The sequence below is a fragment of the Bombus huntii genome, chromosome 17 (assembly GCF_024542735.1).
Source record: "Bombus huntii isolate Logan2020A chromosome 17, iyBomHunt1.1, whole genome shotgun sequence".
In the NCBI taxonomy this organism is placed as follows: Eukaryota; Metazoa; Arthropoda; class Insecta; order Hymenoptera; family Apidae; genus Bombus; species Bombus huntii.
The window spans coordinates 4,719,834-4,747,278 of NC_066254.1; the positions used below are offsets into that span (position 1 = coordinate 4,719,834).

At 35.9% G+C, this 27,445-nt stretch overlaps 3 protein-coding genes and 1 long non-coding RNA gene across 7 annotated transcripts; 1 reads left to right on the top strand and 3 right to left on the bottom strand.

Annotated features, from left to right (window-relative positions):
- The first annotated feature begins 5,741 nt into the window (after nt 1-5,741).
- LOC126875265 (cytochrome P450 4c3-like) lies at nt 5,742-23,403 on the top strand. Of its 3 annotated transcripts, none has more exons than XM_050638120.1 (9): nt 5,742-6,086; nt 7,853-8,059; nt 15,252-15,449; nt 16,908-17,093; nt 20,546-20,615; nt 20,689-20,815; nt 21,152-21,388; nt 21,826-21,988; nt 22,058-23,403. In XM_050638120.1, the coding sequence occupies exons 2-9, from the start codon at nt 7,873-7,875 to the stop codon at nt 22,393-22,395; spliced, it is 1,506 nt and encodes a 501-aa protein (XP_050494077.1). In that variant the 5' UTR covers nt 5,742-6,086; nt 7,853-7,872; the 3' UTR covers nt 22,396-23,403. The 3 variants fall into 3 exon arrangements, with proteins under 3 accessions (XP_050494077.1, XP_050494078.1, XP_050494076.1); XM_050638119.1 differs by lacking the exon at nt 5,742-6,086 and adding an exon at nt 6,118-7,700; XM_050638121.1 differs by lacking the exon at nt 7,853-8,059.
- On the bottom strand, nt 16,685-17,094 carry LOC126875272 (uncharacterized). Its single transcript, XR_007693312.1, has 2 exons — nt 16,948-17,094; nt 16,685-16,838 (listed from the first exon to the last, which is right to left on the bottom strand). It is a non-coding gene; the product is annotated as an uncharacterized LOC126875272 (long non-coding RNA).
- LOC126875269 (uncharacterized) lies at nt 17,688-20,826 on the bottom strand. Its single transcript, XM_050638127.1, has 5 exons — nt 20,680-20,826; nt 19,543-19,951; nt 19,092-19,314; nt 18,695-18,791; nt 17,688-18,032 (listed from the first exon to the last, which is right to left on the bottom strand). The coding sequence occupies exons 2-5, from the start codon at nt 19,795-19,797 to the stop codon at nt 17,852-17,854; spliced, it is 756 nt and encodes a 251-aa protein (XP_050494084.1). The 5' UTR covers nt 19,798-19,951; nt 20,680-20,826; the 3' UTR covers nt 17,688-17,851.
- On the bottom strand, nt 23,379-27,060 carry LOC126875261 (X-ray repair cross-complementing protein 5-like). 2 transcript variants are annotated; one of them, XM_050638110.1, is made up of 14 exons: nt 26,838-27,060; nt 26,501-26,577; nt 26,248-26,358; nt 25,971-26,185; nt 25,742-25,870; nt 25,603-25,669; nt 25,392-25,529; nt 25,151-25,304; nt 24,930-25,069; nt 24,709-24,852; nt 24,483-24,628; nt 24,165-24,407; nt 23,908-24,067; nt 23,379-23,803 (listed from the first exon to the last, which is right to left on the bottom strand). In XM_050638110.1, exons 2-14 carry the CDS (start codon nt 26,519-26,521, stop codon nt 23,789-23,791), a joined length of 1,683 nt encoding a protein of 560 aa, XP_050494067.1. In that variant the 5' UTR covers nt 26,522-26,577; nt 26,838-27,060; the 3' UTR covers nt 23,379-23,788. The 2 variants fall into 2 exon arrangements, with proteins under 2 accessions (XP_050494067.1, XP_050494068.1); XM_050638111.1 differs by lacking the exon at nt 26,838-27,060 and adding an exon at nt 26,655-26,820.
- Between the last annotated feature and the right edge of the window lie 385 nt (nt 27,061-27,445).

Genomic DNA, 27,445 nt, shown 5'->3' on the forward strand with positions numbered 1-27,445 from the left:
TCTTGGAATTCGTACGACCCGACGAGAGCGGCCGAAAATAAACCGCGTTAATTGAAACTCTCCGTTACACTGTATGCCAATTTAGTTACGCAAACTGTCGGACTGATATCTCAGCAATTGATCCGTTTATGGAAATTGATTATGTCGTTCGACTTGTGAAATTATTTTAATCTCAGCGTTTTACATGGCTCCTCGCGTCTGTCGATTATAGCAGGGACACGTCCACCAATAATAAGTATTATATTACAATAAAATTCAGAGATTATCGTATTCGCGTAATTCAAGAATAGATCAACAATTTTTTAGTACCAATTTACATAGTAATCGGTCAATATGTTACGATGCAATTTGTGAACTATCAAAATGACATAATCGAGGGATAGATTGGCGATCTTTAGGTACAAATTTACATAGTAATTAATGATATTTTAAATTACAAGTTTGTATAATCTATCGATAAAGGTACGCTAAATTCCATCGCGAAGAAAGTGTCAACGATATGTGCATGTTAACAACGTATGCATACGATTTATTTGAACAATGTTATCATTTTAAAAAACACGCATATTGCATAATATTAATTACCGCGTGTCATCGAATACTTCAAAGATAAGGGGACTCGACGAATAATCTCAAAACGACCGTAACCGTATAAGATACAAAGTCTTAATGGAAAAAATTTAATAGTTTAAACGACGTGCCAGAGTGTTTTGCAAGATTTAAGCGATTTTCAGAATCCATTGCACAGTTTGACCGACAAAACTCTACTGATAATTCTACATAACGAATGCTTAAATTATTTCAAGTCATTCTGTGTTATTAGATGGATCAGTCTGAAAATACAAATTACAAATTAACTTGGAGTCAATACGGTGCTATGCCCGATCATCTTTGCGCTAATTTTATCGCGCGAAATTCCTTTTATTTATGTTCTCTTATTTTAATTGCATAATGGTCGTTTTTAACGCCAGAGCTACTAACGTCTAATGTACATTTAAATTAATAACCATATTACACACACGTAAGAATAAACATATTAATCTCAGAAGATTAAAGCAACTGCAAATTCCTAGTACGATAGTGGAAGAAAAAAATCTGAAAGCTGTAGTATATTCGCTGGCAGCACAGCTCATAGTCGAAACATTCGTCGGAGAGGAAAGAAACGACGAAGAGAAGATAAAGCGGAGGTAGAGTAAAAAAAAAGATTAGTCGAAGAAGTCGTGAAACGCAGTCGCATTTGTCAAATGCATCTGTCAGATGCGGAACGATAAAAAACCAGAGTACTAAGAGGTGTTGGCGCACTGGTTATAATATACATACATATGTATGTAATGGGAGGCGTCGCTGTCAGGATAAATGCAAATAGATTCGCAGTGATTACCGAAGATATATTGTCCGTCGTAGAATAGAACGGGATTCCCTTCCACGTGGAGACAATCGGAGTTTTCCGAGTAGTTCGCGTTACACGTGGAAATGCGTCGTATTGCGTAATATGGAAGGTCACTTGTTTGCTAACTCGCGGAAGATCAGGGAGCTGAGGTCAGGCACGTGGAACTGACGTGTTACGAGAGGACGCGACGACGCGTATATGCATACGGTAAAAACCCTTTATACAGGGTATCCTCGATTTAAACGTCCAAATTTTGGCAGCGTGAAAGGTGCTGATAAACTAAGAAAAAGAAGAAACTAAGAAAACTAAGAAAAGAAGAAGGAAAGTTTTCGTTTTTACCTGGCCGATAAAACTTTGCGTCTCAGCCTGCGTCCGATTACACCTAACCACCTAACTGCTATGTTACATGGAACAATGACCGCCCTAATTGCATCTACACGCTCCCGCGTATCTAATCGAGCCCAACGTTCCTTGCTTCGCATCGAAACTTTGCGCGTTTTCGCGCTAATTCGACGATAAACCGATAATATCGAAACGATTTCCCTATATCCGACACGACGATCGAAATTGACTCAACGAGAGAGATCTCGCGCGAAATATAGCGCAGAGAGGTTGTCTACAGTGTACGGTGCGATTCGCGTCAGTTTAAGTTAGGCTCGATATGGTTATACGAATTTCAATAACGCTAAGGAATAATTATTCGCAGATCCTGCACAGGCTGGACGTTATCACGTTGAAAGGTGCACGTCTTATCGTTCTCGTGGCACGTGTTCCTCAATGACAAGTTCGACGAACCGGCTATTCATTGTCACAGTGCGTTATTCCTTGCATCGGAGTAAGCTTCAACTTTTTGAATAGTTCTGTACAGTTCCTTTGGTTTCCGGCTGAACGTTGCAACAGAATCAATCGGGAATAAGAATCAGCCTTTCAGGTAGCCATACACAGGTAGGGTGCACAAAAAAGTTGGGAAAAACTCGAGGCGTATAGTAGTACTTATCGAAAGAAGGGAAAAGGTTTCGACGAACATGGGTCCAAAAACACATTAGTTTCTAGGGTTAGTTTCTGAGTTACGAGGTGTCTTTGTCGGCAAGACATTACCCTTGCAGCGTGTGTTCGATACGTCCCTCGTTTATTTCAACCTGCACCCTGACGCGTATTCTCGTAGAAATAACATTTTTGAAGTTTTTCCCAACTTTTCTCTATACTTTGCATATATTCGACACATTGTAGCCTCTGTATATAGTTAATCGTTTATCTTATTTGTTATCTTAAACTTAAATTAGTCTCGAATCATAAACAGTATAGTAAGGCCTGGGATTTATCTCAGCCTATAAATAGACGCCTAACTGTTGTAATAACATTCCTTTGATCTCTATTGCAACTCGGTTCTCTTGCTCGAATTTCCTACCACATACGCGCATCTCTCTCGCTGATCTGCCTCCTAATAAACTAATCGTATTCTCCTTGCATATTTGGCTTGCCAAGTAGCGTTATCGATTTACTCGATCTTTCTAATCGCGCGTTATTTTCAGGAAGGAAGAGAGCGAGAGGAAAAGAGGGAAGATGGAAAGGAAGAGAAAGAGGAGGGAGCATATGTTACGCGTTGCATATCGATGTAATGTGCATTGACATCTAGCAGAAGGACACGATTCATTCAAATGCTGATAGACGTTTCAACGACGTCGTATAGACGAGTTTCTACGAACTGCAAATCGTTTACCTTTTATCTGCCGAAGTCCATCGTTCATCTATCTTTGACATTGTTATCTAACTCGTTATGTTGCATCAACAGCAGCAATCGCGGGCATTAATATACAATTGCTTCTTAAAAATTAGCTTCGCCGATATATCGAAGAAACATCGTCGATATATTTCTTCGGTCAAGATAAGGATGGAACTGCGTATTCGTTATTGGAAGCGTTGTTAAAGAGTTACATCGATAAAAGAAAAGGACGTAAGAAACGAACGGTAACGAACGTGCGTTAAAACGGTACAAAATACGAGTTAATAAGAAATATTTACGCTTGTAAGTAGTCGGAAGATATTATAACACTTGCACGACTCTAATTAAAATACAAGATTAGCAGCGGCAAAACATTTAATTTATGATACGAAGAAGTATCGTGATATTTCCTACTTACTGTTAGATTGCACATTTCTGATCAATTCGTATTTTACAACGCAGTAACGTACGTTCGTTACAATTCTAAATTTTTGCCATAACTCTTTAACGATTCTTCCAATGGCATATGCGACACATTGTCCTTATCTCAACTCATAGAATGTACGAACGGTTGGAAAGAAATTCGGACACCCTGTACATTTTGCATCGTCTGTATCCATAGATCGGCGTTAAATCGCAGAGATAAAATTAATAAAATACGATGTAAAAGCGATCACGGGGCTGTTAATTTAAATACCAGTAGCTAGTAGCACGCAGATATCGATCGAATATAGATCGGACATCGGATGGAACGAAAGGTGTTGCAAAAAATTTGCAAATGTATTAACTGTACAGGCCGGCGAAGAGGGGAAGAAAAAATTAATGGCGTTCTCCGTTAATTGTCCTTGGCTTCCTACACGTTCTCGTTTCAATAGCTACCAAAGAGACACAATCGAATTAATCAAACACATCGAAACTGCCTTAACTACGGTAGAACTGCGTTTATCCGAACTGATGTCATCGCAATGCCCGATTTACCGAATATGGCCATGCTCCGTATCGCTTATACGAATAAAGGTTTTTGCCAATTTTGCTTTAGGACCAGTAACGGATGCCATTTTCCGCCTCAAATATCTATGGATTTTATTAGCGTTTACATACAATGCGTTCTTTCCTCTATTCGATCGAGTGAATTCTGACTATCACAATTTAGTACGAAACTAGTGATTATAACCAGTAACAATAGCGTTCCAACTATCGGAACAAAATAACGATCAAAGAAATCGAGAGTGATGCGAATCCAACACGATTAGCAAAAATATACGATGTCGGAGAAGCCACGGTCGCAGACGTTAAAAATCAAAAACACGATATCGAAAATTATCCGAAGCATGTGAATTCCTCGGATGTTGGCGTCAGTAGAAGAACCCTAAATATACCGATGAAATGGGTTTGTTGCGATAAAGACGATAATAATGACGATTTTATACAAATGGAAACAGCAAACGAAAGTGGTAATGGAGAGATGCCTTCCCATTCCGAAACATTCGTGGCATTCGAAAAAAGAGCTTCGGTGATTCCAAGTACAAAAAGAACGTGACTCTATGCAGTTATTTATGTTGAAAGAATTATGCGACTTACGTGACGGGCGGAAGGATATCAGATTCACAAATATCCAAAGAAACTGTCAATTAATCTCAGTCTGTATTATTTGAACAAATGAAATTTCATATGACAAAAAGTGATTGTTCTATTATCAGAACGGTTTTGGTTCAGAACCCTATTGGTTCGTAAGAGATAAGGGAAGCTCTACTGTATTTACAAATTTCAACTTGGTAGAATCTATTTATATAAAAATTAACTCCGATTATACGAATGACAAATAGCGAAAGAAGGGAGAACTAGTGGATTATTATTACCCGATTTGTTCGGTTAAGCTAAGTCTACATCGACGGACAATTGTCCACGGACACGTGTTGCAGCCAATCAACATCTGTCTTTCGTGGAAAATCCGCAGAAAGGCAGATTCTGATTAACTGTGACACGTGTCCGCGGACACTTGTCTGCCAATGTAGACTCAGCTTTATCCGATACGTCTAGTCTAGTTATCCGACACGCTTGTCCTCCGATCGAAAAATCTAGTTTTACTGTATCTAATGACATATAACCATATATAACTATAGAAAATAACCACATCCGTCTATATTAAATAGGTAATATTTTCACATTTGTACAATGCGATGAAAACTTCATTTGTATTTTATCGATACAAGATCGACGAGAAATTGTCGATTATTTGCTCGTCGCAAGACTGCAAATATTTATGCATTCATGTACGTAAAACGTAAAAGTCTGCCGAACGCGAGATGATACGCGAGACTGTATAAATTCTGCGTTAGTTGCGTTTATAGAAACATAAATTTGTATAGAAATATAGTACAAGAAATCGCAGTCCACTCATTAGCGAAAAACCTGTCGAGAATATTAGGAATAAGAGGGTAGAACGCGCGAAAATTACCTACGGATACGTTTGTGCGAAATACGTCGACTATCAAATTATGCAATCAGTCGTTATCGATCTTTATAGCCTGGCGATCATTCGGATAGAAACTTCTAACTCCTAAGACGACCGGTCTTACTTGCGTTCTCAAAGATAACTCGAAATTCGTTTACTCTTCGTTACTTTTTTCAATCACATTTTTATACATCTCGTGTGCATCGCTTCGTCTTCGTTGTTTATCTGAACTTAGCCTTTGTTCGATCGTCGGATTCTTTCGGTTCGCGCCTAACAGTGTTCGTAATTTGGCATGTGCTTAATCAAATCAGACTCGCCATTGTCAGTGAATGGATCATTGCCTGTACAAGTAGATGATTTCGAAAGAGATGCAAAGGGAGTCGAAATCGAAAGTGCAACATTGGCACCGATTAAAATATCTTCTTGGAGAGAGAACGTTGTCAGCACGTTCAGGCAAACGTTGAGCTGTGTTTTCGTTTAGTTTGGAATTCTTCACGGAAATTTTCTGTCCATCAAAGGTAACGACTACGAGGAAACGAACGTTGGCAGTGAAAGTGGCAACTCGTTTAGCGAAGATTAACAGTTTGATTGTGTTTGGTCGTGCTCGTGGAAAGATTGTTAGAGATACGCTACATACCTATGTATTTCATCTAAAATTCTTGAAATCATTTCGTAATTACGCGCGAAGCAAAGTGATAACTTTCTTCTCGTGAAAACGGTAGCTTTCTTTCGTGTATTACGTTATGTATATTTACGATATTAAGAACAACGTGCAGGAGGCACGGTCAATGTAATTCTTAAACCTGAAGAACATGGATACGTTCATCATCCGTTACGTTTCCAGATCACAAAGGTTAAATGTTTCGTCGTTGATAATAAGTAAATTTATATGCATTTATAGGAAATTTGAACGCAGAGTACACACGATACGTCAAAATATATAGGACATTAATTTTTAAATCGTAATACGGTTTTCTACCAAGTCTGTACTTTTTTAATTATATTCTAGAAAACACGAACTCACACAAGAATGCGTTTAGTAATAATTATCAGGAGAATTAATAGGCCTGTTTCGAGTGCGATTCGCTGATAAAAATATGTCTTGGGAAATTTACATTATGCTTCGACGAGTTCGGCTGCACCTTTGCACGAACCGCTCGAAACAACCAATTTCCAAACCAACTTCGTTTTCCTTTTTAGATTTTTCTAATCTCGCGTCAAGATCGAATTTTCTCGTATTTTGTTCGAAGTAAAAATACGTTTTTAACGCTGCGATATATAATTAGATTAGTCGAGTGATATAATTAGATTCAGATTAAAGAAATACCAGAGACTGACACAATTTGCAAAGTATATTTTGTAAAGGTGTTCGTTCATCGTCCGTTGGACCGGGTATTGGCGATACTTCTCGAACAAAACGATCAAAAAAGTAGATCACCGTATGTGACAAGTTATTTCGCCGAGAAATCCTTGAATGTAAACGTAGCTTGAACCGATAGCGTTCGAATCGTTCGTAATCTCTCGTGTATCTTTCACATTGTTACTATTCGCATGTATTATTTATACGCGTGCACATAACAAACATGGACAACGTGGACGATGTGGAGAACGTACAGGTATTCACGAAACTCGATTTTCTATAGGATAACTGACCGTTTGTATTATCCCTGCAAATCGTTGCGCATAAATATGAATCGCGCGATCGAAGAGGCTGGAGCATGGTACGCGTGTACTATCGGAAAAATTCATGCGGCGTATGAACCGATATTCCGTGCAAATGTAAATTTTATACACATTTTCAGTGACACACATACGAAGAAATGGGGGCTCTACCTTTGTACGTAGAGTCAGTCGACGCCTCGCATCGTACATATACATGCACGTCTCACGTGTTTGTTTCTATTGGTGGAGGAGTTAGCCACTGGCCGCTGATGTAGTAGTAGTACACAGAGCATTCAGTAGTATATAAGGGCGACTCTTTCGTACGACCACGCATAACCGACAGGGAGTCATTCCATGACACGCGTTGCACGCGACCGGGGCAGTCTCTCTTCCTCCGTTTCTTCCTTTTCGTCGTTATTCTTCGGCCGTACTGTGATTGCCGCTTAGTTCGTCAAAGTGGTTCCTAGGGGGTAGCTTGACCCTCACTCTCGCCTTCTTTGCCCCTCTTCTTTTTATCTTTTCTCCCTCTCTCAAGATTCATCATCCTTTGCACAACGATTTTCCGCATTTCTATACGAGCACGCCAGTATCTATCTTTATTATTGAGAAATCTCCTTAACAGATTCGTCGTACTCGTTTGGAATGTCTTTGTCGATGATCGCCACAGGAGGATCGTGGCTGACGTTAATGTTGTCCATGTGCTTGATGTTAATCGTTCTGCTATTGGTGGTCCGACGAGGGAAATTTCTGTATGCCCTAAGAAAAGTGCCATACCCGCCTGCTTTGCCCATCATTGGCAACGCGTATCAATTATGTTGCAGTCCGGAAGGTAAGCGATATGTTTTCTGAGACACCGTCCACTTTGGCTATTCTTAGCATAAGCTGTAGACTCTCTTACAATTTCTTTCAATTTTTGCGATACGTTATTTGGTACGTTATCTATATGTGACTCGACTCTTAGCCTAACTTAATCAAACTGGGAATATTCCTATACAAGATTAATTGCAAAACCGTTTATTCGATCGTTAGTTAAAAAATTAACGTCTCGCGTAGAACGGCTAGGAGAATGTTTTTTCGAAGAGAAATCTAGCCCTCGTCTCGTCGTTCCCGCGCTACAAATATACCTTGCACATCTATAAATTTAAGAAATCCGTTTTTAGCTGTAAAGTATGAAAACGCTGAATTACACGATCGTTTCTGCGACGATTCGATTCGCGTGTCGTTTCTTAATCCGTTGCTATACAAAGTCGAGTAATATACACGTGGCGTGAATCGTAGATTATGGTTCAAATGTGACAGACACGAATGGCACTCGTGATATAGATTATCCCGAAGAAATTCGTTTTCACAATTGACCACTGTCAAATATAATCTATTCCGACATTTTTCATTTGCCCCGCTAAAGCAATAAATTATTCTGTCGCAGATAGTTGGTGAAAAAATTGTGAGGCAATTGAATTAAGCGTTATGCGAGTTAACGTTTTAGGGAGTGTGATACAATTGCAGTGACCTGTTTCGATATTACAAGACCGTAGATTTCTACGAATTCGTAGAAAAATTGCAAAAATGAACGCAATAAGAAGTATATAAAATATCCAAAGTAACAGCGCATCCAATAATACTATGATACTCTCGAAAACGTAAATTTGCGTGAAACAATTCAACAGGTAGCGCTACTTTACGCAAACGTAACTGTCGCAGTATTGCTACGTGCTAATCATGTGCACGATTACCGCGTCATGATACACATTTTGGTATTCGTTACTCGTTGCGTATTTGTTCGAAATACGAAGCTCAGAAAATTCCATAATTGGCGCATTTTTGCAACAAGTAGATCGTCAGGTTGATAAATATTATATGGCGAATATATCACATTGGTAAATATTCCTCAAAAATACGAGATATCGGAGATATCCGTGAGATTCGACCACGTACGTAATTCTGCGTGCTCGCGTATTTACTTACTGTTATTTCCAAGTTTGTACAAGATTGCGATAACCTCGACATCAAAGAAATTCGCGCCATTGACCATGCAGGCAGATGCACCGATATCGAGAGCGGAGACACTCGCGGTCGGTATTTCGGTGTCGCGTAACAACAGGTAAACGCGTAATTTACACCGGTGAAAGCTAAATTGCGCGATGCTGGTGCGCTACCGGTACAGTACAGTGGTGCACTTGATACTCCTGATAAATATGCGGCAGATTCGATTACGTAGTTTCGTGTAACACGACGCCGAAAGGAACTGTCATCTACCGCGAACCTTATCTTCGAATAATACACTTATTTCCATAAGAGAGATTAAAAGAGAGCATCTAAATATATTTATATGCGATATCGGGAATTATCTCATTGTAAATACGTATGATTTATAGTAACAAAGTGAAGGATTTCGTAGATAATCACGTACGTTGTTTAGTATTGCTATATAATATATAATATATAATTATTAATATATAGTAAAATAGCGTAGCGAGAATGTTAACCATACGGATCTTTTTTTTTTGGTGCATCGAACGAATATAAAATATTTTATAATATCGTCAACTTCGTTTCGCGACGACACCTCTTTTTAATACCTTTTTCGCATGGTTCGATAGCAATCGAGAAATATAGACGAAATATAACGGTGCAAAGTATCGGAGTCCATCGGTTCAAGAATTACGCGTTGCAACAGTTTGCGGTTAAACTTCGTTCCGGGGCGCCACTCTTTTTTTAATCTCCCGATAGTATTTGGTGAATAAGGACGAAATATAGAGCGTGTCATAACATGTGGAACCTACTCGAGGAGTGGACACGAGGCGCAGAAGCAATGAAAAAGTTTCGCGTGGACGCGTGTCCCATCCGACCTTCTTTCAAAGTTACAGACATTTTTCTGTTTCAATGGTCCGCGACAGTTTATCTTCGTACGAAGTGCTCGAAATGGCTATCCTCGGCCTGTGTCCAAACTTGCAGCCGGCGTGTCGAAGAACTTTCCAATTTTTCAAAAATTCCACCGATAATAATTTGAAACAAAGTCGGATAGCTGCTGTGCACTGCTCGAGTAGGTTCCACGTTTATAACACGCTCTGTGTAACAATTCTCAGCTTAGAAATCCATTGGCCGTAATCAATATATGAATCGATACGGCAAATAGTCCTAAACATAACAGTTTCGAGTTCGTTGATACACCGATTTAAAAATCGCGACCGATATATCAATCGACTTGGTAAATATCATTTTGGACAACGTGTTCGGACTTCCGGTGACCGGAGAAGTAATAGCCCAATCAATACTACGACGATAATGTTCATAATGTCAACAGTGACTAACGCTATCTTATGTCACCAACGGTCTATCTCCAATGCATAAGATAGGGTAAGTTACACACGATAGAGTGGGCTAAAAGTACCAAAATTTGACGAGCCATAATTTCTCAACAAACGAACGTCGACGTTTAAACCCTGCACCGCGATTCTACTCGTCGATCGCTATCAGATCGTGCGAAGAAGGTTCAAATAAAGATTTGCTACCCCAAAAGGAAGTTTAGCCTAAATGTGTTAAGATATAATCTAAAAATATTATATAAAAGCTATCTTTGCGCTTCACCTTTGCCCCTCTTCCCACAAAAAAAAAAAAGAAAAAAAAATAACTAAATCGAAGATATAGAATGGAATTTTACAAAAGTTACATGCGCCTGATATATCTACATAAGATTAAAAAATAGTTTATCGTTATCAACCCTTTTATTCCAAAGTTACGAATGGGTAAATTTTCTTTCTCGATTAAACAAACGAGCATTATAACGAACATGGTATAATAACGTAATGATTCTACCTACTCGTAAACTGGTTTCATTATCTCCAGAATTATCTAATAATTTTACACTCGATCATGAATTCCTGCTATCTATCGAATGGTACATTCGTGATATTGGCCTAAGAAGGACGCTGCATCGGTATCTTTTAAACCGCACACGTAGGCGCCAGTGATCGATAACGTTCTGCTATCTCTTTGTTGTTGAGAAAATTCAAGATTTTAATTTTAATTTGACGCGCAAGTATAGACAGAATTCTCCGCGGGTATTTCAGGAACTATGAGGGAAAAGTTGTTCGGAAACACGCGGCTGGTAACATATTCGAAAATCATGAAATAATCGTCGAAAATCGAATGGGTGGTACTGGCACGGGAAGTTGGAACTTCGAAGAAACGGTTTTTCGTATGCATCGGTCTAATAATTCATTTTCAACGCGTATCGAAAGTAGCGGTCATCGTGAATGATAAAGTTCGATGTTTGGAAAACGACTTTTAATTCGGTTGGGGAAAGGCGCTCGCGAACCAGACGTTCATCCGACGTGCACTGGCGAAACAAACAGAAAGTCACGAGAAAGAAAGAGGAAAAAAGAAAGGAGGATTTATCCACCTCTGCCCGCTGAACGCTAAAGATAAATGGTTAGCCTGTCGCGCATAACCAGACGAAGAAAAAAGCGGGTCGAGGTCGTTCGCGGCCTGAATAACGTTATGATTCTTGTATGCAATTACACGTGGCGCGAAAAAGCAAAAAGTTCTTAGCAATAACGATGATTTTAAGAAATCGTTTAACCACCGATACTCTCGTTCGGATATAAACCGTACACGATGTTGTGTAATCAACATGTACATGTATCTGTCGCGTAATTATAGTTGGTATTATATCGATACCGAATTAATTACCAAGGGAACATTATCCTAGCGTGACATAATTTGGATGAAATTTCCTAGAGATTAGCAAGTACGTTCCCAATGAACGATGACACCACTAGCGTACCAGAGAAAGCAAACGGTGGCGATGACTCGAATTCTCCATGATCCGAAGGAAAGCGTAAGCGTCTCGTTCGCGCCAAGGTCTACGAGAGAGTATGCTTGTTCTTTTTGTTACGAATCATTACTACTCGATGACCTCGCGTTGCATTTTTGCCGGTCAACGTCCGGTCAGTGTCAGCGTACAGTCACTTCTCTTTTGCTAGAACTGCAATACCAGTCTTTCTGGTTTGGATCTATCCTGGTCCTTCACTTTGCAACATTTTCATTGCTTTAGAGAATAGCGTATAACGACGATCGTATTGTGGCGCTGCAACAAATTTTGAATTCGGTAAAGCCGTCGAATCTTTAGAAATAGTTCGAGCAATCAACAAGACTGTTTGTAACAAAAGAAAACCTAACGATGCGCAGTTTTTTGGAATCAGCTTACCTTCTTTCTCTTTTCTTAAACTTGCCACGCTTTATCGTTCGATTGCCTGCGAACCGTTAACCGGGCACTCGAACGTCACGAGCGGTCGCCTCAGGGCCTGTTGCTACCTGATATGACGGCGACATAGGGTTAGGTTAGGGTTAGGTTTGACTTTCTCTTCCTTCGAAATATCCACTCGTCGATTACTCCTTCTCTTCGCTTCGTCCATCTCGAGAAAATGCCAAGTCAGGAAATTCGAGTGTCCACACCCCGTGCCTAGCAACTGGCCTAACTTCCACCATTCTTTTGTATCGCCAGTCTGTAATAGAACTTCAACGAGTTTCTTCTACAAATCTATCTATGTTCCGTGGCTTTTTCTCAATCTGCCTTACGCTTCGAAGAAACTCGATTGCGTCGAGTTGGTCTTCGATGTAGTCGAGCGAGAGTTGTGCGAACGATCCTCCCGTACTGCACCAGACGTTGTTCTTAAGAACTTGGAACGCATCGGCAACCCGATATGTTCCTGCCGCCTGAATTGGGTCGGTCAGATACTTGGAAAACATATGGTTTCAGCAAGATGGGGCTACGTCTCTACGACGCGCGATACTATCGTAATCTTGAAAGAAATCTTTCCCAAATTGTGACAGAAAGTCATTAAATTCTCTTTCGCTCTCTTGACCTAAGCAGACTTTTTCCTTGGGAAAAGACTTTTTCTCTTACCCGGATGTGCTTTCACCAATCTTCGAGATAAATTTAACGTGTACGTGTTGCTAACTATTTGTAGCAACTAGCTACTTGTTCGCAGAGCATTCCAGGATTTTTCTGAGGTCATCGTTACGAACATACCGCGAACCATTCACAACTGTGTCGTGTATTATCGACTGCATTGATCCTATTTTTTTAATGCGGCTGTCAGCTGCTGTTCCTCGTAATTCGATGCCGTACATCCAGATAGGTTCTCTGATAACTTTGTAGATTAATAGTTTGTTTTCAGGATTCAGATAGGGTTGTCTTCCTGCGAGTTAATACGCGTGTCCTCTTGTTATTTTCATTTATTCTATCTTCTTTCATACGTGGTGTCTCCCTGTTAGCCTCTTGTCCAGGTACGTTTCGTGATATTTTACCGTTTTCCACTGTGGTATATTTTTGTGGTTTCTCTAAAATTTGTAAAGCAATGAAAATCATTTGGCCAATGTCCTATCTCGCATATACATAATTGGAAAGACTCGACTAATAAAAATATACATACACATTTATCTTATTTTAGGTAGAAATCATTTCTCAGTAAAATGATAGCGCTTCTTTTATGACACCCTGTACATACATACTATCTTATTTAAACGATTTCTATAGGTAGTTATGGATCGTTAAGGATATAGAAACTTGGAGGAAGAACGAAATAATAGAGAGAACGGCGAACATATTATAACTTTTTCCGGATCGAACAATCGTTGTCAAACGCTGTGCATCGTCTTCTTAACAAGTAGGTAATTCGCGCCACGAGGCTGAAACGAGCTTAGAGATACGGCAATGACTTGATTGGCCGCGATGATTACTGCAAAAAGTCTGTTTCTGCACGAACGATGTCTGGGGTCAACGACCGCTGCAAATCACATGGAAACATCGACGATCTTACAAAACTGCGACACTTTCGATCTCCACCTCATTTCAGATAAGAATATTTCCTTCCAGACCTTCGTGAATCTCTTCTTTGTTCTGTTACTCTGTTGTACGAACTGTCTCCTTCTTCTTTCTATATCGCAGGCCCCTTCGTTCCCACGTCTCGGTGCACTTCTCCGATCAGTGCTTCGAGGTCCCTAAAGTTTCTCTCGCATAATACACGTCTGCTATTTGACTTTGTTTTCGAGTTACAGCGAGTTTTATGTTGAAATAATCCTACAGAGGGCGGCAGGAGGAGACAGAAGGAAGCAGTTGAGCTAATGTGATTTACCTTATTTACAAGCAGAACGCAATATCTGACATTGAACCTTGTATTCTAATTCTTCGTCTCAGTATCTCACGCATAAATAAATAAATGCCAGATTATTAAATGCGAAGGTATGCAGATTTAGTTTGATAAAGGAAAAACTCGCTATAACTCGAAAACAAGGTCGGATAGTCGTACGATTATGTGAGCGAAATCCATCGCCTGAGTATTCGGGACAAAGATCAAAAACTGCACATAACTTGCAATTTCTCTGAAACTCGATATTAGAGAATCTGATGTGAGCAAAAGTCTGTTTATCGAGTCTTCTTTAGTATTTTCCCCACTCCGTAGCTCGATTTCAATCGATCACTGAATGAATTTCACTAAAAACATAAGGAACATCCAGTGTAGCAGCGTGTAGCATTATTATATTATGCAGCGTAACTATAGTTGAAATAAAAAAAAATTACATTCGTACTTCAAGATTATATCTGCGTGTCAGAAATCTATTTAATCCTGTACAACTAGTAGTTGGCCCAAAAAAAATTTTACGCGAGAATCTACCCTTCTCCCCGGAGGATGTGTCTATTCGACATTCCTTCGTTATTTGGCGAGTCGAAGAAGCAATACGAAACCGTCCAATATCATATAAAACATATACCTTCCCTGTTTATTTTCTGAATTGCTTTCCAATCACATTGATCAAACTTTCAACCGATAACTTATCTTTGTGCATTACATTTACAAATTACCGACCGAAATTCGGTATCAGTTCGTCGATAACAAAAAGTCGCAACGAACTACCTCCGATAAAAATTTCCCTAGGAAAATTAAAAAGATATTACTCTTATTAAAGATTTTGTTCGTCGTGTTTAGAATTAAAGAAAGGACGTTTATGTGTTACAGAAGCCTTCAAAAAGATGCTGAAATGGGGAAAAGAGTTAGGTGATATGTATTTGGTTTGGGTAGGCATGCGACCGTTTATCTTCCTCTACAAAGCAGAAGCGATACAGCCACTGCTAAGCAGTAGTGTTCACATCGATAAAAGCTTGGAGTATGGATACTTACGACCTTGGCTTGGTTCCGGTTTGGTAACAAGCACTGGTGAGTACTACAAGGAACCACTTAATACGATCCGTAAGTTTCTATCTCGCGTCCATTTAATCCTACTTCGCTCCTCTGGTCATTTCTCGTCCAATCGTATTTTGCTAATGTCAAAAAATATTTTCAATTTAGACTCGAGAAAAATTGGTCGAAAGACCAGGCCAGATAATAATTAGCGATTCAACTGTCGAAAAAACAGTATTCCGCATCTAGTCGAGTACCATAGCACGTTAAACCTTTGCAAGAATGAAAAAAACTCGCACATGTCGAACCTACCCACGCCCAAAGGTTCACGCGAAGAAGAAACGATACGATCGAAAGCGATGAAAAAAGAGTTCTACAGATAGATCGAATCAGCCCGATCTACTTGGCCGGCCACTAATTTCTGGAGGCTACGTTTAACCGTTGCATGCCAGCATTTTTTCGGTTGAGAAATTTCAGCAGATTGCCAGCCAGACAACCAGTAGCAAAAATTTGTGTGACGAACGAACTCGAGTCGAGTTCTTTATAACGTTCTACTGTCTGAATATTTTTTATATTCTACGGTACCTCGAACAAAATATTCCTCGGAATTTTTAACCTGCGCCCAAAGCGAAATTGCGTGAACGCGAAGAATTGATTAGGTCGAAGAAACGTTGAATGACATAACAGCTCTTTTTTAATCAAATTCGCGTTTTCAAACTCACAAAAATGAATTAAGAATTTAGATTCCGAGAATAGAATTTTATCTTGTGATCAATTAAAAAAAAAATCGATTAAATATGCATGTATGAAAACTTTGTGCACTAAAACGATAACATCGCGGTCCACGATATACGGTCGGTAAAGAAGTAATTCTTGGAGAAAAACATCGATGTTTTACAATGGCTAGCAAGGTCAACTGACCTAAATATAATAGAAAATTATTGGGATATGCTCGCAAGAAGACTTTACGAAGATGGACGGCAATTTCAGAATATAAATAATTTGAAAAACTGCATTGCCCACAAATGAGAAAAAATAGGTCAAAGTGAAATCGAAATGCTATTTAGATCGTTACAAATCAGAATGATAGCAGTTGTAAAAAATAAAGGAAGCTATACGAAATATTAACATGGTAATCTTTGATAAACACGAGTAAATTTTCACTCTTGAACAGCGTTTGAACTGTCATTTTGACCGACTGAAAATTCTTACCATATTTGTAAAAAAATATTTGTTTCCACTTCAAAACTATAAAAAGCTAACTTAACTTGTTAAATTAATGAAATATATCTCTGTATTTTTGTTCGTTATTCAATAAAATTTTCCAGATTTATGCCACCTGCTATCTTTTTGTCCGGAAGTACACCATTAACCGTTTTCTCATTGTGACTTTTAATGTAAACCCTTTTGATTCATTTCTTTAACCTTTCACAAGAATAACCGAGAGAAAAAGAATGAAAAATTAAACGTAATAAATCGTCCACCATGTTCTAGGTGAGAAATGGCATTTTCGCAGGAAATTGCTAACACCAACCTTCCACAGTGGTCTTCTGGAAGTATACTTGAAGACGGCAATCAGAGAAGCCCAAATATTAATCTCGTGCCTAAGTCAGGAAGTCGATAAACCAGAATTCGACATTGTTCCTTATGCCAAACGAGCGGCGTTGGATATAATATGCGGTAAGACTACTCAATATTGCGTATCGTCGCTCTAGTTCTTGACTATGAAAATTGATTTTAAAGTTTATGGGAGTACATTTCATAATACATACAACACCGTGAATAATTATAAACTCAACCTCATTTTTTGATTTTTCACAATATCAAAACAAAAATTAGCAAAATCGTATATGTATGATTCCATATTATAATATAAATATAAATATTATCTTTCTGTCATATAACATCTCCTGATATCCTCTAGCGTTCAATTTACTCTTTACAAAAACAATTTTACTCAACATATCCAGACGTGATATGTGGTTTCACGGAAACATTGAAGGAATAATGCAGAAAATGTGTTTGAGTCTATAATTATTCACAGCACTGTATATATATCAAGCGCGATATTTTCAAATAGAGCGAAGGAGAAACGCAAATCGATTGTGCGTATTGTCGCATGATCACGGATCTGCATTCCAAAGTGCATATGATGCAATCAGTATTGATCGCCATCACGGATGACTATTTCCACCGGTAATTTTTCATAGCGATCGAATAATTATTCGTACAAAACATACTATACAAAATTTATAGAGTTATTCCTAGAATAAATTAGTTTGTAAATTTCGCTGATTTAACAACGCTTATTATCATGTATAAGTAGACGTTAAAATATTACATACGGGTGGAAAATTCATTACGCACAATTAGAAACAGCGACTGTGTTATGAAACTGCGAACGACAGTGAGAAAACATGACGCTTCGTTCTCAGTAGTCAGGAATGTCGACGAGTTTTCTTATCATCCTTCAATTTCAAGCCAACCATGATAATGGTCCTGTCAGAGTTTGAAGTTTTCAATTGTCTCTTCTTGCTCCTCATTTTTCGATCATTCTTATGACGAAGCAACGCAGTGTATTTATGATCCAACTTCTTTTTACCGCGCCTTACGTAACTTCTGTAATAACAAGATTTATTTTTACATCAGATACGCAACGTGAATAATTCAGTTAACTTATAGGCCTCCCTTACACGCAATCATTTGAATTAATTACGTTATTTTTAGAATTGTATGTATTGTTTCAAAGCGCAAGACTAATCACGTCTTTTCAATCATACGTCGGAAAAGAAAAAAGTAAATACCTACAGCAAACATTGTTTACTTCCAAATAAATTATTAGAAAACGTAAATATAACGTGTCATTTTATTCAACTCTTCCTTATCAAGGGAAGTATACTATTTACTAATTTAAAAAAGAGCCCAATGCATCATAAAATAGTAAAGAAGAATTTTGTAGCTTCTGCTAAAAGCAGATAAAATAGTTTGTAATGCCTTACGGTGACTACCCTGCATAGTAATACTGTACTTTTTTAATGAATAAGTATGGTTTTGTCCTCCTCTTCATACTACTCATTAATATTCATATACGACATTATTTTATTACTGCCAGGTAATTAAGAAAGATTTATCGCTATTTTTATGGACATAAAGAAAGGTGCAAAAAATGTGGAGGAAAAGCCGCTAGATTCATAATAATTGCGCTTATACGCGTTATTTATTATTTATCAAAGATGGTAATACTATACGAAAAAATTAGAAAATTTCAGTTTCGTTATTACCGTGACTTTTCATTATGCAATTTTGATTTTCTTTTGCTCGACACTTTCGATCTCCGCTTCTTTTTTGGTTTCGATAATTCAATTATACGCTGAGTGGCTAGCAAAAAAATTCAAATTACCAGTTATTTAACGATAAACGTATCTCACAGTAGCAAATTGAACGATTAGAATCGAATAGTGAATTTAATAACCTGTCTAACTTAAGTCAACCGTTATTATCATTAATTTGGTACAGTTATTTCATCGGCAAAAATGTCCCAAACTACCAGAAATAACAGGAAGCAATCAGAGTTTTTAAAGAGCAACACGAAAGTGATACAAAACGGCGGAAACAATAAGCTTGTAATTCGTTAAAAATTATTTCGACGAGAAGCGCGTTAAAGAAAAGGATACCAACCGACGGCCGTGAGAGCACCAGGCGCGACGTATCCAATTGGTTTAGGGGGATACTGATAAGGAATCCGTGGCTTAGAAAGCTCAATAATACGTGACGATGCTTTCGGAATCTGTACTGAATTCGGCCGTGTCTGAGTCAGCTTTTCTTCAATGGTTCGAACACGTGGTTGGGCTAACTGATTAGTGCGATCTGTTATTTCGTATAGAAGTGCCGATGCTTTTACCTGATGCAGAAAAGGAATCGACATAAAAGTAGATCGACGCTTCGCGATAGTTCAAGTAATAGGAGTTTGGCTAAAGTTCGGTTAATCAGGCGCTACTAAAATTTCTTTAGTGGAAAATGAAATTCATATAAGCGGAGTTTCGCTATGAATCATATTTTTCAATGTAGATATGGTTTTAGATGTCATGATCGATCGATTATGATGTCGTGATCGAAGTCGTACACCTACGTGACTAGATTCCAAGACGATGTCATTGTAGGCCTTAGTCGTCTTCGATTTTGCAATTTTCGATGAAACATTCAACGCATTGCGTTTCGCTGTCTGTTTCCGAGAAATGTCTTCAGGCAGATGATCGGACGCCGAAACTGACTTGTCATTGTTCGGCTTTTCTTGTGATTTTGTGAATTTGCTCACGAATGTCTTGCTAAAGCAACTAAACGATTCGTCCGATCCCCAGTGACGAGTAGTGAGCAACATAGCCATTTCCTCTTGATAACATGTGTATGACACTTAAAAAATTTTGTACATCGTAAAAAACTTCCGTTTTTATTTATCGATTCTTCTCCTCGTGTGGCATCTTATGCACAGGGCATCTTTCAAACAACGAAGAATCAAACGTTTCCATTGCCTCCTTCAACTATAATCGAATTTTGTTAACCTTAATTCGTTTCTTGTATCAATTTGATACCATACGATAAATATAAAAAAATAATATGCTCTACATATCTCTGTACTACGTATACGAATAATCATACAGGAAGCATTTGCATTTATTTTATCTTCCAGTTACTTTTGTCTTTTACCATTGTAACACACAAGTTGAAGTTAACTAGATTAGAATAATTTCATCAATTTAAACAATAGGCTTTTACTGCGCTCTTTCTTATTGTTAGACAGGTTGGTATACTGGGAATCAATTTAAACAAATCTCCATTCACGACTATGGTCACCTTAGTCAAAGGGATGAATTGTGAAAAACTTCGCGAAGCTTCGATAGTCTACGCGCGGTGCTCTCGATTCTTACCAATTAGTCTGAATCCCTATATTACGTACTTTGTTCCGTGCAACCAGCATCGTACAACTAATTCTCACGAATGATCTTAAACGTAATATCCGCCCTAACTCCGAATGTTTGTACAAACAAATTGTAAATTACCCCGAGAAAAATATAAAAGAAAGAAACAAAAATATTTAGGAAAATTTTTTACATCTTTGTTTTCTAACATTACAGATAGTTCCATGGGATGTAACATTAATGCGCAAAAAAATTTTGAAAACGAATACGTGCTGGCTGTGAACACGTAAGAGTATTTTCTACTAAACGCACATTAGAGCAAATGTCAAGTATGCCATTTATACATATACCTCTTCCAGATTAGCTTCCATCTCGCAAAGAAGATTTCTAAATGTGTGGATGGCTTTTGACCCGATCTTTAAGCTAACAAGCTGGGGTAAAGAGTACGATCGGGCACTTCGTGTTACTCATGGATTCATTAACAAAGTAAATACATATAATTTTTCCTTCTACTTTTCTCTTGGCTCTTTCTAGCCATTATCTGCTTGATCCGTACATATGAGGATTAAATTGAACTTCGAAAAATTAGTTTCACTAGCAATACGACGACAATTTTAGAAATCAATAATTTTGCGTCTCCTAAAGTAATGTACTCCTGAAAAATATTAATCTCTGTACGATATTTATATCACTATCGTTTATGAAATTTCTCTTACTCGGAAAATTCGACGAGACCTTTACAATCCATAATATAAACGCACAGTAGAAAATAACTTGTTAATTAACTTAACTTTATCCAAATTTTAAATCCAATATGCCTAGATAATCGCGGAAAGAAAAGCCGAGTGGAAAGCCAAAAAGGATGAGAATTGCCATGAACGGTCTCATAAACGTCAAGCTCTGTTAGACTTATTGCTGGAATTATCGAAAGATGGAGAAGTACTTAGTGACGTTGATATCCGTGATGAGGTGAATACGTTTATGTTCGCGGGTCACGATACCACTGCGACCAGCATATCCTGGTTCCTGTATGCATTAGGAAGACATCCTCAGTACCAGGTAATTTTACACCGCATACTTCTACATGTCCTGCAACCGATGATACGATTAGAGAAGAGATGGTTTTACATGATAAAACAAGTTGACAATATAGAGCAAAACTTTTTCACATATGGCTTTCCAAGAAAATTACTTTACATATTTATTGATTTCGTTGTAGATTAATAATCTCTACTTATGTATATGTTTGTTGTACTAAATAATGAAAACACTTGTATGGATAAATTTAATACGCATATCGAAATTATGTATTGTTATATATAATTGGTTTTCAATAAAGTGTGTAAAATGCTCACGACAATTTCTAAATAACGAAATTTACGATGTATAAATATCTTGTTTTTCTCTATATTTTCCCGATGTGTAATATATATAAATATAATTAAATGTTCCCTAATTATTAAATTACTATGTACCTTTGTCACCTCTCATTTTAGGAAAAAATTCTTGAAGAATACTACGAGGTAGCAAAAGCGGAAGAATTATCTCTAGACATACTAAGCAAATTAACGTGGTTAGAAGCGTGCATAAAAGAATCTTGGAGAATTTACCCAGTAGCACCACTCATCGCAAGACAAATTTATCACCCTATTACCATTTGTAAGTATAAATGTACACAAAGATATGTTTTCAGTGATAGAAAATTTGAATAAAGTAATTCGTTTCTAGTGGGACATGAAATTCCAGTAGGATCGACGGTTCTGGTAAATTCGTTCCTTCTTCATCGGGATATTCGATACTTTCCAGAGCCAGATACTTATCGACCAGAACGATTTCTTCCCAATGGACCAAAATATCCTTCTTATGCTTTCATTCCCTTCAGTGCTGGCTCTCGTAATTGTATAGGGTGGAAATATGCCACGATGATCGTCAAAGTTCTTATTTTGCATATATTGAAAAATTTCCAAGTCAAGTCCTTAGATACAGAGGATCAACTTCGTTTCACCAGTGAATTGGTATTACACAATGCTAATGGACTTCGTTTAAAGATTACACCACGAAAATAGGGAAGTCTTGTTTAATTTTATTGCAGCAATATATACGACTGAGTGAAATGAAAAGATCGAAATAATATATATATATATTATTATAGTGAAATGGAAAGATCGAAATAATATATAATAATTATATATTATTTCGATCTTTTCATTTCACTATAATGATATATATATATATATATATATATATATATATATATATATATATATATACATACTTTGAACTGTAAGCAAAAGGCTGATTTTTTCTGCATATCAATGTTAGAGAGACCATATTTTGTGATAACAATAATGATGCTAATTTATGTTATATTCTTATGTTTATCACGACAGTCATTCGTATTTATTTAAGAGCAAAAAAATATCATAAGAAATTAGTTTGATAGAATTTGTATAATGATCAGTAGGAAATATCTATCTGTAAATTATATAAACATTAAGCATTGACTGTATATTGTACAAATCGTATTATATTGTTGTGGAGCTTAAGAGTCATAATAATCAAAGTTTTTGTATTCCTTTTATACAATTATTTTATGTCTTTCAGATGTTGCCACATTAAGTTATTACAATTGTATCTCTAATTTTATATGTTAACAGCCATTTGCGTAATTGATAAAAATTTTGTTATTAGTAAGTAGGTTTCTCGCTGCAATTATAACTATTTTGAAGTTCCAACTCGTTGAGAAGGACTTGTGTAATATATGTATGTAATGCTACTTTAAGTTTAATCGATGTTTATCTATAATGGCAAAGGATGCAAAAATGCTAGGACATTGTATTAGTGTACTGACTAATGACTAGGAAACTGTTGGTTATCTCGAAAGTGATATTAAATTTCGTGTATATTTTCTTATTAGATAGCTATAATACTTCGTTACTAAGTACTTTGCAATTATAATTATAATCATAATTATAAAAGCATAATTGTAATATTGTGATATTTTATAATATCTATAGTTTATAAGATGAAAATATGAGTAAGATGAAAATATGATAGGATATTATACATTTTTATTTATTAAATAAAGCACCATGTATAACGACAAAAAATTTTGATTCCTTACAGTGCAATAGCCAAACTATAGGTAACATTATCAAGTAGTAAGTTCTCATTTAAAATTATTGTTCCATACCTATGTCCATAATTAGTCCATGTGTGATGTTCATTGAATCGACATTCTATAATCCGGCTCTTGACAGATGTTTTAGCAACGAACACTGAATGCGAACGTCGATTTTATCGATTTCTCGTAAAACAGGTATCCTATTAAGAAAATAGAATATACGTGTAATATTTCACACACTGTTAATTATTCCAAGATATTTTCTTAGATTTCCTTTCAGACATTCTTAAAATATCATAAAAATCCATCATAAATCATTTAGCAAGTTGTAGAAGTTATATGTTAGCAGCCTAAAATAAAAATGGAATACATTAGATAAACATTCAAATATGTACGTATACATACATATATATATTTTATACACAGTAACATATGTTTTTATTTCTTGTTATACCAGTTCATCAAGATCAATATCTGAGATATCCAGAGACAAAACTGATTCCTTATACAAATTAGTTTCAACATCAGCTATGTCCTCTGTTTTATTAGACTCTTTGGTATCGATATCGATATCCTCATTGACCTGCATATTATCTTGCTGCTTCGTCTCACTTCTAAATAAAATATATCATTTAAAATATATTACTATATTTTTATTGCTGCAAAAAATGAAAGCTTTAATATATGTGTAGAGAATGCTTATATATATACTTCTCTTTTTTTGGGTTTATACTCTCTAATCGAAATAGCTCCGCAATTTTCTGCAGATGGCATTTACTTCTTTTTTTTATCGATGGTATTTCAAAAATTTCTTTTAAATAATTTTCCACAGGCGGTAATGGTTTATCTGGATTAATAGCACGATACGATAACATATCCCATCTATGTTGTACACCAGGATTTGGCATGCATCCTGGTAAAAAACACTGACACCCATCGATCTGACTATCATTTCTGTTTAATGTAATGTAAATGTGTAATCATATAGAGGATGGTTAATTATATATACCAAAATGCTAGTATCCTTACTCTGTATCCGTTAACATCAGAGAATCTATTAAACTATCTATAGCTTCATTTTGTGGAGTATTTAACTGTTTAATTGTGGACTTCATGGATCTTGTTTCCATGATCCTTCGATCTTCTGCAAATGCTAATTGTATTTCTATCAAGCACTGTATACAAATATAAATAACACGTTAAACAATATATCAGAAGATAGTATAATATAATAAAAACACATATTTTACAATACCCATGGTTCATCAGGAATATCAATACAAGGAAACAATGCAACCATTCTAGGCACGCTACCTTTTTTATAAATTTTTCTCACAATAGCAACTGAATTTGTTTGATGCATTGCTTGCACTAAACTATAAAACGGTTTCACTACATTCTAAAAAATCAAGATAGATATGTAGCTTAATTCGATATAAGTAAAATAAGTATAATAAGTAAAATATTAAGACATACATTTGCATCACTATTGGGTAAAACAACAGAACTGGGACTTTTGTAAAAATACTCCAAATCAACATTATTTCTGTCTGTAAACCCGTAAATTCGATAACTTCTTTCAGTGTCTTTATGTCTCATATTCCTCTCTAAACCCTCTACATTTACAATAAAATAATATACTGATGATAATATACTGATTATAATACTTATAGTAATAAAAATAAATTAATATATACCAGGTACTGAAATAAAAACTCCTCCATATTTGTATCCCTTTTGAATGTTATCTGCTGTATAAGGAACCCTCTGTCTATCTAAGTATTTTGTTTCTGATCGGAGCTTTTGATTACCTTTGGCTTTTTTCCATGATGGAAATTTTGTTGTTCTTACCTAATAGAAACAGCAATATTAAACTACAACAGTCATAATATAACATAATACACATAAATAATTTCTTGCTCCACAATTTCTCCTTACCTTAGCATAAGAAACAACTGGTATTTTTTTATCAAGTAACTCTAAGCTATAATAAGATGGAAATGGTTTTGATGGTATTGGTGTATAAAATTTCATATCTGATATGGCATTATCAAACGTTATATGGTAACCATTAATCTAGTAAATAAAATAGATTAAATAATTATCCACAGTAACATATTATAAAAATAGATAGTTTAACAGATAAAACCTTTTCATTGACATCATTAAGAAGGGTTTCACTAAGTGTAGGAGTAGGTGATGTAGTTGATTCTGATCTGAAAATAATAAAATTATAAAATTAAATTATATAAAATAATTTATATAACAAAATTAAAATAGATGTTTACAGTGTGATTAATATAATTTTGTTTGTTGAAAGCTGATCTGCAATTTTATCTGCTTGAAATTGTGAAATAATATCTGGATCTTCGTTAAAATCGGACATCAAAACGATTTTCCTCGTAGAAGGAAGAAAACTAAAATAAGAAATATATTGTAATTGATATTATAATACAAATTGGAATATTTCCATTTTTACTACTTCCACGGGTACAATCATAATATATTTAAACATACGTGTTTTCTTTCATAAATAACACTGCAGCCTCAAGTGCTTCAATCCAATTAGAACAATGGTTTGTACCTTTTAAAGCCATACATTTTTTTACAAGATCCCATTTTGGAATCTGAAAATCTGTAAATTCTTCTACATATTCTGTACCCAAACGATTTTTTGTAACACCGGAACCCATTAACATTATTGCAACTTCATCTTTTGGTGTGAAGAAAATCTAAAAAATACCAAATATTAATAATTGAAAATAAATAACATTAAATTAAAATTTTATAATACCATTTTCTGAATTTTTCGCTTGGCAATATGTTTTGCTTTCTCCAATAAGGAATGATTATTTTCTATATTTGGATTTGTTATTCCAATATTTATTAATAGTACTAATGATTCCTGAAAATAACATTAACATGTTTCTTGTATTATATTATGTGAATGGCTCAATTATATTGATATTCGACCATAAGTTTAAAAATGCATAAATTTAAAAGAAATGAATTAATAAAATATATTTTTAAAGGTGATAAAATATAACCTTTCGTGCTTTCGGTGGCATTTTACACAATTGGAATTAATATATGCTGCTCTCAACAATATTTGTGTTTAAAAATCCTAAAAAGGAAAAAAAAATTATAGTTAATTACAAAATGAAGATTAATTACTATTCGGGGAAAAAATGTTCTAATCACTGTTGCGGAAAAAGGACGTATATTTTTAACAACTATTGTGGAAACATATAAATTATCTTGATAAGAAATTTCTTTTATGCGTTATATCATATTAGAAAACTTGAACCAATTAATTGTATACAATAAAATCTATATTTTAGTTTCCATATCTTTAATAGCTGGGCAAAACAAAATAAGTCAGACCTGTTAGTCTTTAGCAGTGTCGAAAGCACTTATAATATTTAATGGTGATTAAAATGCTGATACAAAATGGTGATTAATAAATGATTAAATAAAATGCAGATATGTAAAAGTGTAGAAATGATGATAACGTCGAGATAAAAGTACTATATAGTAATGATGGGATAACGTAACGATACTCGTTTCACAAATTTCAACAGTAAAATGTCATCCCGCGCTATGTGAATTTTGTCAATTGCGAGTGGTGGGGACTTTGCAATATTTTACACCAATAGGAATGCTCGATTTGACTTTACAATATTTTGCACCAATAAGAGCGTCTATTTCCACATATGAGCGCGCGCTAATTTAGTTCATCCAAATACTTAAATTGGTAAGATTGATGAATAGAAAATATATTTAAGGCAATGTTCATTAACAATTACGAATAAAATTATGTTCTTAATGAAATGTTTTTATATTTTATACGCGTATAGCTGCTATTATTCAATAAAATATGGTATTGGTAAAAATACGATTACGATATATTGTTTCATTATTCGTACTGTTATTAATAAATATATTTCAATAATTCAAAAATATTCACAAATAGAAAAAGATGGAAAAATGTC

Excerpts from the sequence above, each read along its gene's own strand:
- LOC126875265 (XM_050638120.1), top strand. The coding sequence starts at position 7,873 with ATGTCTTTGTCGATGATCGCCACAGGAGGATCGTGGCTGACGTTAATG. Across the intron at positions 17,094-20,545 it reads GGCGTTGGATATAATATGCG|ATAGTTCCATGGGATGTAAC; the intron begins GTAAGACTACTC and ends CTAACATTACAG. Across the intron at positions 20,616-20,688 it reads TACGTGCTGGCTGTGAACAC|ATTAGCTTCCATCTCGCAAA; the intron begins GTAAGAGTATTT and ends TACCTCTTCCAG.
- LOC126875269 (XM_050638127.1), bottom strand. The coding sequence starts at position 19,797 with ATGGCTATGTTGCTCACTACTCGTCACTGGGGATCGGACGAATCGTTT. Across the intron at positions 19,315-19,542 it reads TCGTCTTGGAATCTAGTCAC|GTAAAAGCATCGGCACTTCT; the intron begins GTAGGTGTACGA and ends TTTCTGCATCAG. Across the intron at positions 18,033-18,694 it reads TTGCATAATGAAAAGTCACG|AAGTTACGTAAGGCGCGGTA; the intron begins GTAATAACGAAA and ends TTGTTATTACAG.
- LOC126875261 (XM_050638110.1), bottom strand. The coding sequence starts at position 26,521 with ATGCCACCGAAAGCACGAAAG. Across the intron at positions 25,530-25,602 it reads TTAATGATGTCAATGAAAAG|ATTAATGGTTACCATATAAC; the intron begins GTTTTATCTGTT and ends TTTATTTACTAG. Across the intron at positions 25,305-25,391 it reads CAGTTGTTTCTTATGCTAAG|GTAAGAACAACAAAATTTCC; the intron begins GTAAGGAGAAAT and ends TGTTTCTATTAG.